The 14,776-nt window shown below is 42.0% G+C and overlaps 1 protein-coding gene across 1 annotated transcript in view; it reads left to right on the top strand.

Moving 5' to 3' along the window:
- Positions 1-3,710: 3,710 nt before the first annotated feature.
- MYH15 (myosin heavy chain 15) overlaps positions 3,711-14,776 on the top strand; it is a 52,244-nt gene continuing 41,178 nt past the window's right edge. The window contains exons 1-3 of the mRNA XM_077174387.1: positions 3,711-3,792; positions 13,389-13,537; positions 14,587-14,690. Coding sequence (XP_077030502.1) covers positions 13,444-13,537; positions 14,587-14,690 — 198 coding nt within the window. The 5' untranslated portion in view covers positions 3,711-3,792; positions 13,389-13,443. The remainder of the gene's footprint in view (positions 3,793-13,388; positions 13,538-14,586; positions 14,691-14,776) is intronic.

Consider the following 14,776-nt stretch of genomic DNA (forward strand, 5'->3'; position numbering starts at 1 on the left):
GTCATGTAAAGAATTAAGCACTTGCAGGTTTTACAGAGTTTTGAATGATCTTAATGGAATAAAAAAGACACTTGGAACTTTCCATATAATTAAAAATAATTGAAATCTTCTGCCTGCATGTATATTAATAAATCAGCTAATAATTAAGCTAAGTTATTAGCAGTGGCTGTATTTAATGTTACATCTAGAGTATAGCCTAAAAAAATTTTAACTAGTTTCACCATGAAACTGGAAACAATGCAATTTACCATCATTCTTCTGCAGTGGCTGGGATGTCGCTCATGGGAGAGACAGAGAACACACAGACTTGCACTGGTGGATTAGCTGTGTCACTTAGCTTTAGTCTTGAAAGGTTAAATGGCTTAATGGTTGAATGACTTGCATGTTTCTGCTTGAAATGTCCCCCATGCCACTGAGACCTTGTCTGCTGCTGGGAACAAGGGAGAACCCCAAAGAACATTTGTTGCTGGTAGGATCCCTCCAGCATTTCTTTGTATGTATTATGTGTTCTCCCTTTAGTGAAAAAAATGCCCTAACCGATATTAAAAGCCAAATCTGTGTGGAATGGGCTGCTTTGTGTGAGGCTTCAGTCAGGCAAACCAGGTGCCAGCCCCTTTAGAGTTTGGTGGCTGCTGGTTGTCTTATGCTTCTCTAGTGGCTCTGCCCTTAAAATAGCACTCTGCTCCTCCAGAAGGACAGAAATCTTGTACAGGAACCCCAGCTGGTGCCTCTCATTCAGTCTCCACACAGACATTTTGAAATAAGAACTTCCTGAAAGGGAGGAAAAAAAAAGCCAGATAAAATGAATGAATGCTAGTGCTAGTGATTACTCATTCAAAAAGTCCAGAAAGGTGGAATCAGCTCCAAAAAGTCTCATAGGAATACAAACAGATCCCTTAGTCACAATCTGTCCTCACTGTGCCACAACATGAAGACTTTTTGAAGACTGTAGCTGCATGTTTCTTATTTCAATTCAGTTGGGTTCCTTTTGATCTCATCTCTTAATTTCCTGGATTAGTGATGCTTGGTTGGAGGCTATTGGAGGCAACATCATTGTCATATTCCTAACTGTTATTCTGTCCTTAATATTTTACTTCAAACTGAGTACATAAATGCTGGGTTGGATTTACTTAGACTGGCTGATCAGAAATACCATTGGTGGGGGAGGATGGTATATATCCTCTCTGTATTTGCATTTTTCATATTAATGATCTTTTCTTATCATCAGTTCACACAGAATTTTCAGCTTTTCTTTTATTTAGGGACTCTGATCCTTTATGGCTGGGAAGATATTCTCTTAGCAAGTACTGAAATCCTTTTTTTTTGATATTTGAGATCTCCAAAGAAACTGATAAACATGGCAAGTTCTGAATCTTGTCAATTATGTCAGTGTTTACTATCTTTGGTCAGGTTGCAGCAGCAACCAAGGTGAAGTGTCCACACTTGTTTCATTGAGGGGTTTCTGGGGGGAGGAAGGGGATATCTTTGAAGACATTAATGAATAAAGGAGGAATAAGATTGAAACAAATCTCTGCTAGCTATTCTTTTTTGCCCATATCTGGTTGTCTTGGTTTGTAAAAGTGGAGCCACAAGCAATGAGGTCTGTTCTGCCATGTGCCTTCCCCCATGTCCAAGAAGAGAAAGGTGTGAAGGGAGATCACATGTCACCTCCTAGACCATCTTGTCCTTAGGTGAGGGCAGGGAGGGAAAGGAGGTGATACTGAGGAAAACCAAATGAATTTGCTCAGGTATGGCTGAGTGACTGGTTTAGATTCCCTTGGAATGCCCCCACTCCAAGCAGCCGTGGTGGCTGGCCCCCCGTGCCCCCACACACACGTGCTCCCCGTGCTCGGCTCCTTGCTGCTGGACTGGACAGTGGGACACAGACAGGAACCCCATCCAGTGAGGGAGCACAGGGCCAAAATTCCTTTCTATTGCTAATACCTCTGCACTTCTGATTCTGATAACAGTGGTAGGAGACACTTGCAGGAGATAACAGGATTATGGCAGGCGTTGCTGAGTCCTAGAGCTTGGCTGTTGTGAAGGCACTCAGGCTGCTCTTTTTTCCATGTCATGACTTTATCAGTGATTCGGGGTCAGGGGTGTGGAGTTCATCTCAGCAGAGCCCCATGTGATGTGTCACACATTGTTACTGCTAACAAATAGGCTGTGGTATCAGGAATGGGGAGAGTGTGGAAGGTTCTGTTTCATTTGTCCTTTTGGACCTCCTCCCATAAGCTTCATACTTTTCTTTAAACTGTCATTAAAACACATCTTGAATCTGTGGTCTGAAAGACTGTGTCCTTTCTGGTTAGGGAAATATTTGGGTTTGAACTTTGAACTTCATGCATATGCTATGAAAAAAATCAGGAAGACCTGTCTGCATTGCCTGAGTATGGGACAGAATGGTGCCTACTACTTAAATGTCATTTGGTTTATTATTTCTGGGGAATGGATCTATACATCTGCTTTCTGATTAGTTCTCTTGTTGAAATAAATTCTGCCCATTGGTGTCATACTTTAATGGGCATGCTTTTTACCTGACAAGGTACAGACATCCTGTGTGGCAGTAGAAAACTGTAAGCAGTTCAGGTGTATTCAGGATAGTTTTCCACTTGTTGCAAATAGCTAAAACCCAAGTCTGTGTGTCCAGTGAAGAGTGAGCCAAATCTTCCTTCAGTGTAACTGGAAGTATAAAGGGTATTGCTATCGCCTTTGAATGTATCTACCTATTCTGCTGTGAACAACAGTGCCAATTTGTGCATTGCTCCTTACACGTGCGGGACCTAAAATCTGCTCCTCTAATTCTTCATTCAGAATAAACTGCTTGGGTGAGAAACAACTTGCCATTCACTTTTACACAGGTAAAATTCCTACTTTAAAAACCAAGCAAGTGTGACAAAGATGACCCATGTGGTGAGAAGCCTATCTGCCGACAGAGAAGGGTGGGGCTTGCTCTGAGGGCACTGTCAAATTCTTACAGCCCTATTGCCTGTACTCTTCTCCTGGTCTAACAGCATGACCATGAACACACTGCCTAGTCCTTCTTTGAAGGTAATCTTCTTGTAACTCCACACAGAGAAATAGTGGGAATTGAATGCCTCATTATTTATATGGATGTAGCCCCTACCTTTGCCTCAGTTTCCCTTTCCTAGAAAGATGACAGCAATTCTGGCATCACACCATTTATTTAATTTGACTTTCCTTCTAACCATGATGTCTTGCATATATTGAAGTATGAAGGTGTGTCAGTAACGGATAAAGGTAGGCCTCCAGGCCATGCTGGCAATCCAATGGAAATCACCTGAAATTTAAATCTGCAGTTCTTCTCTGTGGTTCTGGTGCTCATTTGGGTGATGACAACAGAGGAGATTTTTCTGCTCTGGAAAATCCCTGTTCATCAACTGCAGTACAAGAAGAACCAGAGAGCCTACCAGGACCCTATTGCTTGACAGGCAAGAGGCAGAATGATCCAACTCAAAAAATACAGCTTTCTTTTCTTTTCTCTTTTTTTCTTTCTTATTTTTATATAGCATATTTTCACACCCAAAAATAGCCTATATTTTTCTCAAAGTTCTGTGTTAAATACTTTAGTTAGCCTCCTGCTGTAAGTTTGGATCCTCAGAAAAACATCAGGTTGATTTTTAAAACATGATATACATTTTTCTATAGCTGTATAAACAAAAATGTTATTTTGTTGCCCTTGTTGCAGGAGTTATTGTTTGGATCTCACTCTCTTCTCTAGCAGAAGCAAGGCACAGCCACCAGACCTGCAGAAGGGCATCTGGAAAGGTAAGATGGAATGACAGTGTACACCCACAGAGTGGTAAACAGACTTTCAACCAAGATTGTTCCCAAATGCTCTGCTGGTGGAGAGATTTGAATAGATGAACCTGCTAGTGAGAAGTTGCTGTGGGGCATGCTGCATAGATCCAAATCCAAGGTTTTCTGCTGAGTGAGTTTTGGTGAAAATGAATCACTCAACTGGGTTGGCGATCTTGTCAAATGAGTTCTTTAGTGCTTTCATGCTGCTGAGCTACTGGTATTTAAAGTGAAGTTTCAGAGGGGTCCACTGAGGCAGGGCATGTGTTCCATTCCTGTTCAGCATTTTTACAGCAATCTAGCTTTGCATCATCATACTGGATATGTTAATATTTTCTTTCCCTTTTCTTTTCTAGACCATTGGGTGAGACTGAAATGCATATAACTACATACCTAGCAGATATTTTGGCTTTGTGCAAGAAGCCTCAAGTACATGATCTGATATTATTTTGTTCCATCTCCTTCATTATTTTTTTCCTGTAAAGACAAAGTGCGTATTTCAGTTACAAAAGAAAAAAAAAAAAAAGAGAAAGAAATATATATTTGAAATCAACTCAAGTCAATTCTGTTACAACAGAATTGGCTGCTGCTGGGGATCCACTGTGAATCTGAAGAGAATTGTGCCTGTAACTTCACTGGAGATCTCAGCTGCCGTTGTGCTTTTTATCACTGTTATGACAAAATTGGTTGTCCTCTTCAAAGGCAATGCTGGGCTGGTCTCAGTGATGGTGTCTCCATGTGTTTTGGTCTCGGTAGGTAGTGCAACCTTTCTCCAGTGGCATCCATAGGTTCCTCTGGGTGGTCCAGCACAGCCTTTTCTCACCATCCCTCTCTCCTGTAACTCCTGTCATCTCATCACTCCTGGCTCTGCCCTTCTGGAACAGCTCCCCCCTTCCCACCTTGCCCCGTTGTGCCTCTCCAGAAATTACCCCAGTGTCAGACACGATGTGTGCTCGTCACACAAATGCGAGCACTCTGTGCAGAGGAGAGGCTGAGCTCAATGTGCTTGGGGGCTTTGCTGGGGGCAGGATTTCAGCTCCAGCATTGGGGGAGCACAGCAGGGGGAATCTGCCACAGCTCGGCTGTAGTACAGCAGCACTGGCAGGGTCAGTTCTGCCGGTCTCCAAGGAAGAGGCTGTTTTATCAGTTACTGAGCTCTAAGTGTGGAACATCACAGCTGGGAGGGGAGAGGTTTAGAAAATGAACTTGTTTTCACATTTATAAGTCTATATATATATATATATATATGTATAGATATTTATAGATATACACACAGATGTATAAATATATATGCGTGTCTCTCCTATATATACACTTACATGCACACACTAGCCAGTCATATTGCTGATGGAGAGAAGGATGTCATGTCCATTTTTGGAGGTGTTTAAATTCAACTGACAAAAAGTGTCAAATCATTAGGCCATGTGAAAAGCACAGACTTGTGCTTTTTCAGGCAGAAGGTAATACTCCTGGAAATAGATTTTCTTTAAAAACTGGCCTTAATATTTCAAGAAGCTTTGCTGACTGAATTTTCAGCAGAGGAGACCAGCCCAGTGTATGTGTAATTGGAAACAAATAATGTTTTGTTGTTGCTTACAGAATGTAAATGCTGAAAAACTCACACAGTCTCCTTCCTGCAGTGTTTTCCTGCTAAATTAACATCATGCCAATCACATTGGATTTATTCCGTGAGCACTTGCAAAGTTAATAAAGTATCCCCATGACAATTGTTTCACCAATTAAACTGTCTCTGCGTGTTTTAGTGTAGCTTGTAGTTGTCATAAGGTAAACAAAAGATAGCAAACAATCCTTGACTGAAAGTCGAGTTATGACTCATAGAGTTACAGCAGCGAAAAATTGAAAAATCACAAAACATCCTGTGCATGAATATTTTACTTCTTTCCCCCTCAGTCACCTGAAAAATAAGCTTCCACAGCAGCAAAACCAGACAATCAGCAACTACCCCTACCCATACCTGCAGGGCAGGCTCTGAATCCTTGAAGCTGAAATATAAAAAAGCCAAAAAAAAGGCAAGTTGTCTTGCAGGAGCTTGGCACCAGGAGCTGGAATATGTTGTGTCTGAAGACCTAGGAGTATTTTAGGACAGCGCTGCCTATTGAAATGGAAATGTGATTTTCAGGCTGCTTGAGCAGACAGAGTGCATCATAGTCAGAGGCTGAAGTAGGCTAATGAAGTGCCCTGTCTTTGAAGTCAGATTGCATAATACAAACCCCAGAGAGACGCTTAGAAGATTTCTTTTTTGCCTTGCATTGATCAAGACTAAAATACTTCTGCTATTAGTTTCAGAAATGTTTAATGGAATTGGTGGTGGGACTACAGAAATTCCAATGACATGCTATGCAAACAAAAGCTTCATTAATGAATACTCAAAAGATTAACCTGAACTGCCTACATGCATTATTAGTGCTTTTAACCCCCTGCCTTCCCCTGGTGGTTATGGATAATGCAGAGTAGTTTAAGGAGAGGTGGGGGAGGGAAACCCAAAACTCACTAATGGCAATTAGGCTATGTGATAGTTGGGAAAAGGAGGCACTGCAATTCTCAAAACATGCCATTAATCTCTGACCTGATTGGCAGGTTGAGATGCTCAAGATCATTGGAGATAGAAAACTTCCAACAGAGCGCATTGGTGGAGTGTGGGATGCGGTCAAATTTGGAGAAAGAAGAGTGACAAGGCACATGACAAAAGCTTATTTTCCCTCCCTCAGTACATCTTCAGAGCCAAAGAACTGAGACCATTTATTGAACTAGGTTCCCTTTTCATCTTCTGATTTTTCTTATGGCTGTGAGTCACTCTGAGATTGATTTATCAGCACTGTTAATCTGCTCTCAAAAGGCTGTCAGTCTCACTCCCAGAAGCCAAGCTCTCCCATTAAAAACCTGACCTATTTAAACATTCTTAAGATACCGTAATGATTGAATGTCAGCAGGGGAGAGGCAGCAGTGACAGCTCTGAAATGTTTATTGTCCCAGGCCGGACTAGGAGGGGAGTGTGCTGCTGCAGCCTGGAGCACTGTGCTTGGCATGGGATCAGAGGCTGAGGGACAGGCGCTGCCAAGCTGGGAAGATCAGCAACGCTCCTGTGGTTTAGAGGGTTAATGCTCTGAAGTCCCTGCTGACCCCATGCTGCTCAAAACGGGGAGAGGTGTCAGGGGTTTGCATGTTGATAGCAATAGATCACAGATTACAGTGGCTTAAATGCCACTTAAAACATTTTTGGTGGCTTAGGAATTATTTCACGAGTCATATTTGTATGAAAGCAGATGCTTTCCATAGAGAGATTTAAATTTCCGTTCTACTGTCACACCACACAGTAGCTGTCAGCAAAGAATTAATTGAGGAAAAATATTTAAAATTATGTTGCTTCCTTAAAAAGAAAGGAAGGTAAAGAGATGTTCCTGATACCTCTTCAGGCTGCTGGTACATGTGTCCATGGCCAAGCACAAGCACTGCAGCAGGGGGAGCACAAAGGCTGGCAGAGACCTGAAAATCTCCGGTCTAATAATGGGAATCTAGCTGTCATAAACATACTTTCAATGTACTGTTCAGTGCCAATTTTTTCATCCTTAAGAGATGTAGCAGAGTGCAACTATTTTTAAATCTAAGTTTCTCTCCCCCTCCAATTTTGCTTTGGGCCATCAGTGGCTTGAGGAATTAAAACATAATTCTTCACAAGCCAAAATAAATCACTTGTACAGAGTGGGCCTGGCTTTGCTCCAGGTTAAGATGTTAGCACCTTTCATCTCCTGAAACTATTCCCAGATGGATGAACTTTCTAATCCAACTAAGTCATTTTGGTTCTTTCCCATTTGTTTTTTAAATAGATGCTGCAACAGCAGCATGGACCAGTGACCAAAAAAAGCCCCTGTGGAAAACAATAGGTTCTTATTCTTTTTAGATGCATCTTGTAGAATGATAGTCTTTCTGCTTTTTTTATAGAGCAACCCAGAGGATCCTGACTGCAAAGATATTTTCTCCAAGCATCTGTCTCTTAAACTGGTGTCCTTCTCTCTCATTGATCTTGCTTTTCATGAGTGCCAGGTTATTACGGTAAACATTTTATTAAGAGTAGTCTAAAGGCCAGCTTTTGTCAAAACCCAGCTGGCTGGTTGATCTTTTTGTCTAAGAAAATAGAGAGGGTTCATAACTGAGCTTTTTACAGAACCAATATGTCAACTTTTCTATATTAGACCACAATATTGACACCATCTTCTGTCTAGAGCTGATAAATGTTATTGCATTCCTTTCCAATATGTAATATTATTAAAAATAGTTTAGTCACAAGAGCTCCTTATCAAAGACCCTTGTTTCCCTAGAAACAGTGACCAGCATTAACCTTTCTAAAAGTAGCCCCTGCAAAAGAAAATGTCTTTGGTTGTCCCTGTTACAAATTTAATCTAGGGAAAATGTGCTGCAATGTCTGTTTCATATTAAGAGAAAGCAAATAAACTCCAGAAAGGCAGGATTAATGTGCAGCATCCATTCACATCAGGCTAGCAAAGAAAATAAATTGATTGTGTTTGAACCAGTTATCTGTGTCCCTTTCTAAGCAGCACAAGCATTGAAATTGCTTTAGAATTAGCTAGGGAAACAGTTGTTTGCAACCCCAAAAAAGAAAAGGGAGGCGTGGGAGCAAGATTGTAGTGCTCATGCAGGACTGATGAAAGCTGAATATTTGAAGAACAGAGAAGATGTAAGTGATAACAGTGTATTGTAAGAAGATGGCTTCTTCTAAGCAATGTAGGTGGTAAATGAGAATATTGTGTTTGGAAGTAAAGCTCCTGGCTATGTGAGAGAGGAGCAAGAGGGAGAGAGAATCAGCATTTTATATCCTCATGGCTTGAAATAATCATATTCTCAGTCTTCCCAGCAGATTAACAATGTCCATAAAGCTTGGTGATGCTTGTGATTTACCTTGTTTCCAATTATGTGATCAGGAGCATCTGCTTGAGTTTACATAACCACTCACTGTTCACCTCAGCAGCCAAAATCACCACCTCTCTATTCTTTTTTGCCAGATATAAAGCAAAAAGATGGTGATTTAGATCCGACACACATTTGTGCGGCAGGGCACCAAACACTTCTAAAGCAGCAGGCTAGGTGGCAATTCTGGTGTGAGTGTGACAGCCAGTCCAACCCTAGAACGTGACACAAGCTGCTTGTGTTCAGCTGGAGTGCAGGTTCCTTTCACAGATGAATCCAGACCAGGATGGAAAGCTTCATCCCTAGCTCTTATCCCTGTCTCTGCTCCCTAGCAGAGCACTCTTTTCTCTAGTCTGTCTGGAGGTGAGCATGTCTCTAGCACAGCAGTAGTGATTCTCTATCTCTTGGTTGCATTCCCCAAATGCTAAAAATACCAAGTTACCAAAGCGCTCAAATCCTCAGAGCTGCCACATCAGTCTCCTGTCTTTGAGCCTATCACTTCCAGAAATTCCTGTTTCTTACAAACCAACTTTGTCTGTACAACCTGTCCCTGTCCAGTCATCAGCATAACAGCTTTAAAAATAGCAGACTCACTATGCAGACATTTTCCTTCTTGCCTGGTCACAAACCAAGCCACTTGTTCTTGTGGGTATCTAGGAATTCAATGAAGTTGTGGATAAGCTCCCTCCTTGCTTCCTTGGAATTGAGTTTTGTAGAGCACAAATACATTGTCTTCCCTTGTGGCCAACAAGCATTTTCCACAGTATTTATTTTCCTTTCTGCTTTTATATTCAGCTTATGCTAGAACCAAAGGAAACCTATATATCTACCTATGCTGGTAAAAGCAAATCAGTCTGGCAGTGTCAGTTGTTTTGTTACTTATGGGTTGCAATGAAATGAGACCTGAGTTACTCATGGTGCTTGTTTCACGGGAAAAATGAGTTTACAATAAAAAGGCCAGACATTGCCTAAATTGGGACTCATAAATTAGTTTCCTGAAGCAAAGGACTCGCTAAAATTGATGCTTACTTTGTTCTTTATCTGTGATTCACTTTCTGGGCAGACTCAATACATTCTTAGATTTCTTCCCTGTCTCACCTTGTTCATAAACTGGGGAACACCTGTGTATTCCAAACCTGAGCCTATAGTCTTGGCTTTAAAACTCCTGGGGCCCAAAAAGGGGTTTTAAAGCCCTTGGCTGGGATGTGAGAACCCACTTCCTAGCCCTGTTGCTTGAAGGGAATTTGGCTCACATAACCAAATTCCCTTAATAATCACTTATTCCTGGTGCAAAAAGCTTTGATTTTCATATTCCAGAGGAGTCATGTCTGAATAGTCTTAATTTACACACACACACACACCCACACCCACACCCACACACACCCACGAACCCACAGTAATTAAGTTCTGAAGCACTTGGAAAAGCAATACTTGCCCTAGTGAAAACACAGAAGCAGGAAAGGCTTCTTCCATGAAGTCATGGAGCAAGAATGAAAGCATGGTGAGGGGTGGTGGGACCAAGAGTGCCATTCCTCACTGACATTCCTGCCGCCCTTCGTCAGGGCACAGCCACATGTGTCCCCTCCCTGGGCATTGTCTCCTCAGCTGGGATCCAGCAGACAAATATAGGCATGGGGGAAAACTGCAGATGCCTTTAAACAGTTATCAGCAGTGACCTTGAGATAGCAGCATATAAAGCCTGGACCAGGCAGAGTCGTGACACTTTCTGTGTGCTCGCCAGGGTGAGTACCAACCTCTCTCACTTTTAAGTGTGGGTGCTCTGCTCTAACACTGTAACGTGGGTTTGATATGATTAAGGTTTTCATGTGGCTTAAAGTTTTAGCAGTAGTATCAGTAAATATCTAGCCTGTGGTAGTCACTGTAGGATGCTGCTCGAATGGTAGAATAGCAAATATGTGTTTCTTCTCTAACATGAGTGCATTCATTTAACTAGCCAGAATAACCACTTAAGGAAGTGTCAGGTCCCCTGTAATTATGCATCTGAGTGAAATGATTAGCCAGTGCCTGCAAGTCATCTTTTTGCCTTCCCTATCATCTGTGAGAGATGATGGTTTATTTGCAATTTGCAATTTTAAGCAGCTTGTTGGTCCGAGGCATTCTTTAATCCAGCCTGAGTTACAACCCTTGGAGCATTACTGGGCTCCCTTTCCAGGCCAGGCAGTGCCACTGCAGTTGCTATTGCATTATCCCTGCCTGCCCTTAGTGCTACAATCACTTTCAACAGCCCCAGTAAAGACAAAGTCCCTTTTATCCAAGCCTGGATGCACCATCAAATTGTTGGTCCTGGGCATGCCACTTCACTTTATGTAACAGTATAGGCTTTCCACAGGGAGCAGGCATTTTCAAGGCTCTCCTACAGCTGATATACAAGGGCTGGCTCTTTCTGTTGTTGGCTACAACAGATTGAAAGGGAACACCTTTAGCTTTAGCCTTGTCTTTCCCAACTATTCTGCATTTTAAGAATAATCTTGCATCCATAACAAAACAAAATTTCCCACTTCTTGTATCTGCTGATGGAATTGTCTCAATGAATTCTCTGCACTGCAAGGTGTGCACAGCCTGGGCTTCAGCCTCTGCTGTAACTCCAAACACCCAGGCTGCTGAAGGAAAAGGATTCTCTCCCAGCTGCCAGAATGCTGCTTTACACCACAACATACTCGCTGTAGGGTCCACCCTGAACATGAGGGGAAAAAAAGGAAGAGATAAGGAGGTGATAGCTGAGGAACTGTCCCTAGGAGGTCTGCAAATGGAGCCAGGTTGCACAAAAGTGATTCAGAGCACTTTAGTGCATTCTAGGACTTGTGGGAACCTGCCTTGGGTCCTAGAGATTAACACTGGAGGGCCCCTCTGGCATTTGCACATTTAATGTGAAATTACACTTATGTGCTCTAATGATGTTTCTGTTTAAATGTCTGAACTGATGTGATTTCATTGCTCCACTAGAGATGAGACACAGAGAGAGAGAGTCTCTGCCACTGAGTTGTGTCTCCAGCTGGGAATTTTAGCCAGTTCAGATGATGTTAAATAATTGGTGATTCTTGTGCTTATGTATGTGATTAATCTTTAAAAAGATTAAGGTTTAAAAAATTACTTAAAAATCTAGAAAAAAATTAGGCTAGTTCTGAGAAAGAAAATTTTTGGTCTACAGCAACAAGACAGAAGGTATGAAGCTTTTACTGCAGCATCGGGAGAGGGCTGGATGTAACGCTTTGGCAACTCTGCTGTCTTAGGGCTTTATGTTCCCTAGGAGGAACATGCTGAAAAAAAATCTGCCTTGGTTGATGAGGAGTTTTTATCTCTACCAGGATTTTGTTAGAAATAAATTGAATTAAATTTTGAAAGACTACAGTGTCTGTCTTGATAGGGGTCTTGAAAATTTATCCAGCTGGCCAGGATATTGCACAGTAAATAAAATAAGGGAAGAAATTAACCTGAGAGTCACTTATGCAGCTTTAAATGGTAGTCAAATGGTGTCCTGACTTAAAAAACCCAAACAAACAAACAAATAAACAAACAAAAATCTCTGAAATTCTAAAATTGTGTGTGTACACCTTGTAGCAGTGCAACTTCTTTTAGACAAGGGCTGGGAAACATGCTGAGTAGTTTATGTGTGTGTAAGTATTTATGTCTAAGTCTGTAAAAAAATCTCAAAAATAAAGAAAAAAAGAAACCCATCATATCTGTTTGATGATTTTAGAGAGTATAAAACAAATTAATTACTTGGCTGTACAAACACAGCAAATTAGTCTCACTGAGACCCATGTCCCCTGCCCTCTCTTTCATGAAAAAAGGCTCCTAAACACTGTGCCCTTGTCATTTGAGATAACAAGTGTAGGTATTAAACTGGACTGATAAGCTGAAAGCAATCTGAAAACATATGAAGCCCTTGCACCAATTCTTGAGATACACTTGCCCTAAGCCATGCCCTACTGCAAGGAGCTGCCCAGCCTGGTGAATTCAGAGGGAGCAGCACCAGCACAGGACCTCCCAGAGCCGTGTTAGTCCTGTTTTCATTGTCATGCTAATTTCTGAATCGGAGAAGTGCAGGGAGCAGAGCTGTTTCCAGCTCCAGTGCTGACTTTCTGCAGTGAGAGCGTGGGCATACATCCCTGCAGCTTTGCAGCAGTGAAGTCTTGCTCCTTGTTTCCCAGAAAACGCCTGCCTGAGATGGTGCTTTAATCGGCAGAGGGCACAGCCCCAGGGAGACCTGCGGGAGAGCACACCTTTGCTCCAGGCGATTTTGAAAGGGGCCAGAGGAGGCTCCTGCTAAGTGGTTTTTAAAATCACAGCTTCAAGTGGTCCCTCCTGCTCTTAAGCACCATATGTGCCACAAAAAAGAGACAAAATCTTCCTGTGGAGATAACTGCGACCAGTGTTGAGGTTTAGAAGCCTTCAAGACCTGTCTGACTTTTAATAAACTGAGCAAGGAAGGGTTTCACTAAAAGTGCAGTCTAGTCCCAAATCTGTGTTAGGCATTTGTGTTTAACATTAATTATCCCTTTGATCAGCCACCTGCCATGTTATGCTGAGCTTTTTATATTGCCTGACATTGTTCACAGAATAGATGATTGTTTTGTTTTTTCCCCCTCTTTCTTTGGTAGACTGGGTGCCTTTCTTTTTCCTCTGTGAGCTGTGCCACCTTAAACCCTTGCCAAGATGATGGTCGATATGTCAGAGTTTGGGGAGGCTGCTCCCTACCTCCGAAAGAGTGAGAAGGAGCTGATGAAGGCTCAGACCGTGGCCTTCGATGGTGAGTTGCAGACTCACAGCCCTTTGTGCTGCCTGGGGCTGGTTCAGAGGGGTAAGGGTTACATATAAATGGAGTCAAAGAAATGTAGAGCAAAGCAGGATGCAAAGCCTCCGTTGTCACTGCTGTGGTGCTGATGTTGGTTCAACCAAATTTGCGTTCCTTTATTCTGCAAAGCTATTAAAAACTCCCAGACAGTAACAATTACAAACAATCTATGACAAGTGTTTATCTAGATTTAGAAGCAAGGTGTATTGGTACTGCTCTGCTAAAAGGGGAATAACCTCTCTGTCAGCTTTAGAGAAAAACAACAGACATTGATGTTTCTGTGGCCTGACTAGATGTCGTATTTGCTTTGCAGCTTGCATAATAATGTGATGTTAGCTTTTAGTTCCCCCTAATTTATTTTTCATTAAACGAGTTTCTATGAGCCCTGAGGTTTAGTAGTAAGTGTGAATTCATCAACAACTGCAGCCTTTTACTATTCACAACAGTTGCTGTAACTTAAGACCTAAAATCTTGTGCAGCTGCTCCGAACTCTAAAAAGGCACATACATTACTAAATGTGAGTTATTAATATTGCTATTTTTCAACACAATACTCAGAAGAATGAGAAGGAATAAGGTTAAATCTGATAGATGGCAGTTGAGTAATGTGGGTTGGATTCCTTGAACAGTTTGAAATTCTCTGTGTGACTTTTTAGCAAATGCTTTAATTTGGACTTGAATCTCAGTTCCTCCATCTGCACACTGGTGATAATGATTATGGATTTTCCATGGAGGCTGAGGCTTAGCCAGCATTTGTGAAATATTTTGACACCTTGTGCTAGAAGGATCTAGAGGAAGCCGAGCAGTAGTTTCAAAGGAAGACAACATTTGGGAGCCCTATGCCTTCTGCTTCATCACACAGCTTCCCAGCACTGCCAATCTGCTGCAATGCCAGAGGTTTTGTGTCACTTCTGCAGAAAAAGTAGTCCAGCAATCTCACTTAGCTAGGCATGGTGTTGCTGTTTGATGCAAGGCTGTGAACCCTCAGTCTTCTTAATTTCACAGGGAAGAAGAAATGTTGGGTTCCTGATGAAAAGAAAGCTTACGTTGAAGCTGAAATTACAGAAACCAGCGAAGGCAAAGTGACCGTGCAGACAACAGATGGAAGGGTACAAAACTGGTTTTGTCTGATCTGTGACTAACAAGGCCAGAACTGCAAGCTACAGAATTGTTCCTGTTTCAGTTCAGTTGCCTG

This window comes from Agelaius phoeniceus, chromosome 2, assembly GCF_051311805.1.
Source record: "Agelaius phoeniceus isolate bAgePho1 chromosome 2, bAgePho1.hap1, whole genome shotgun sequence".
NCBI lineage: Eukaryota > Metazoa > Chordata > Aves > Passeriformes > Icteridae > Agelaius > Agelaius phoeniceus.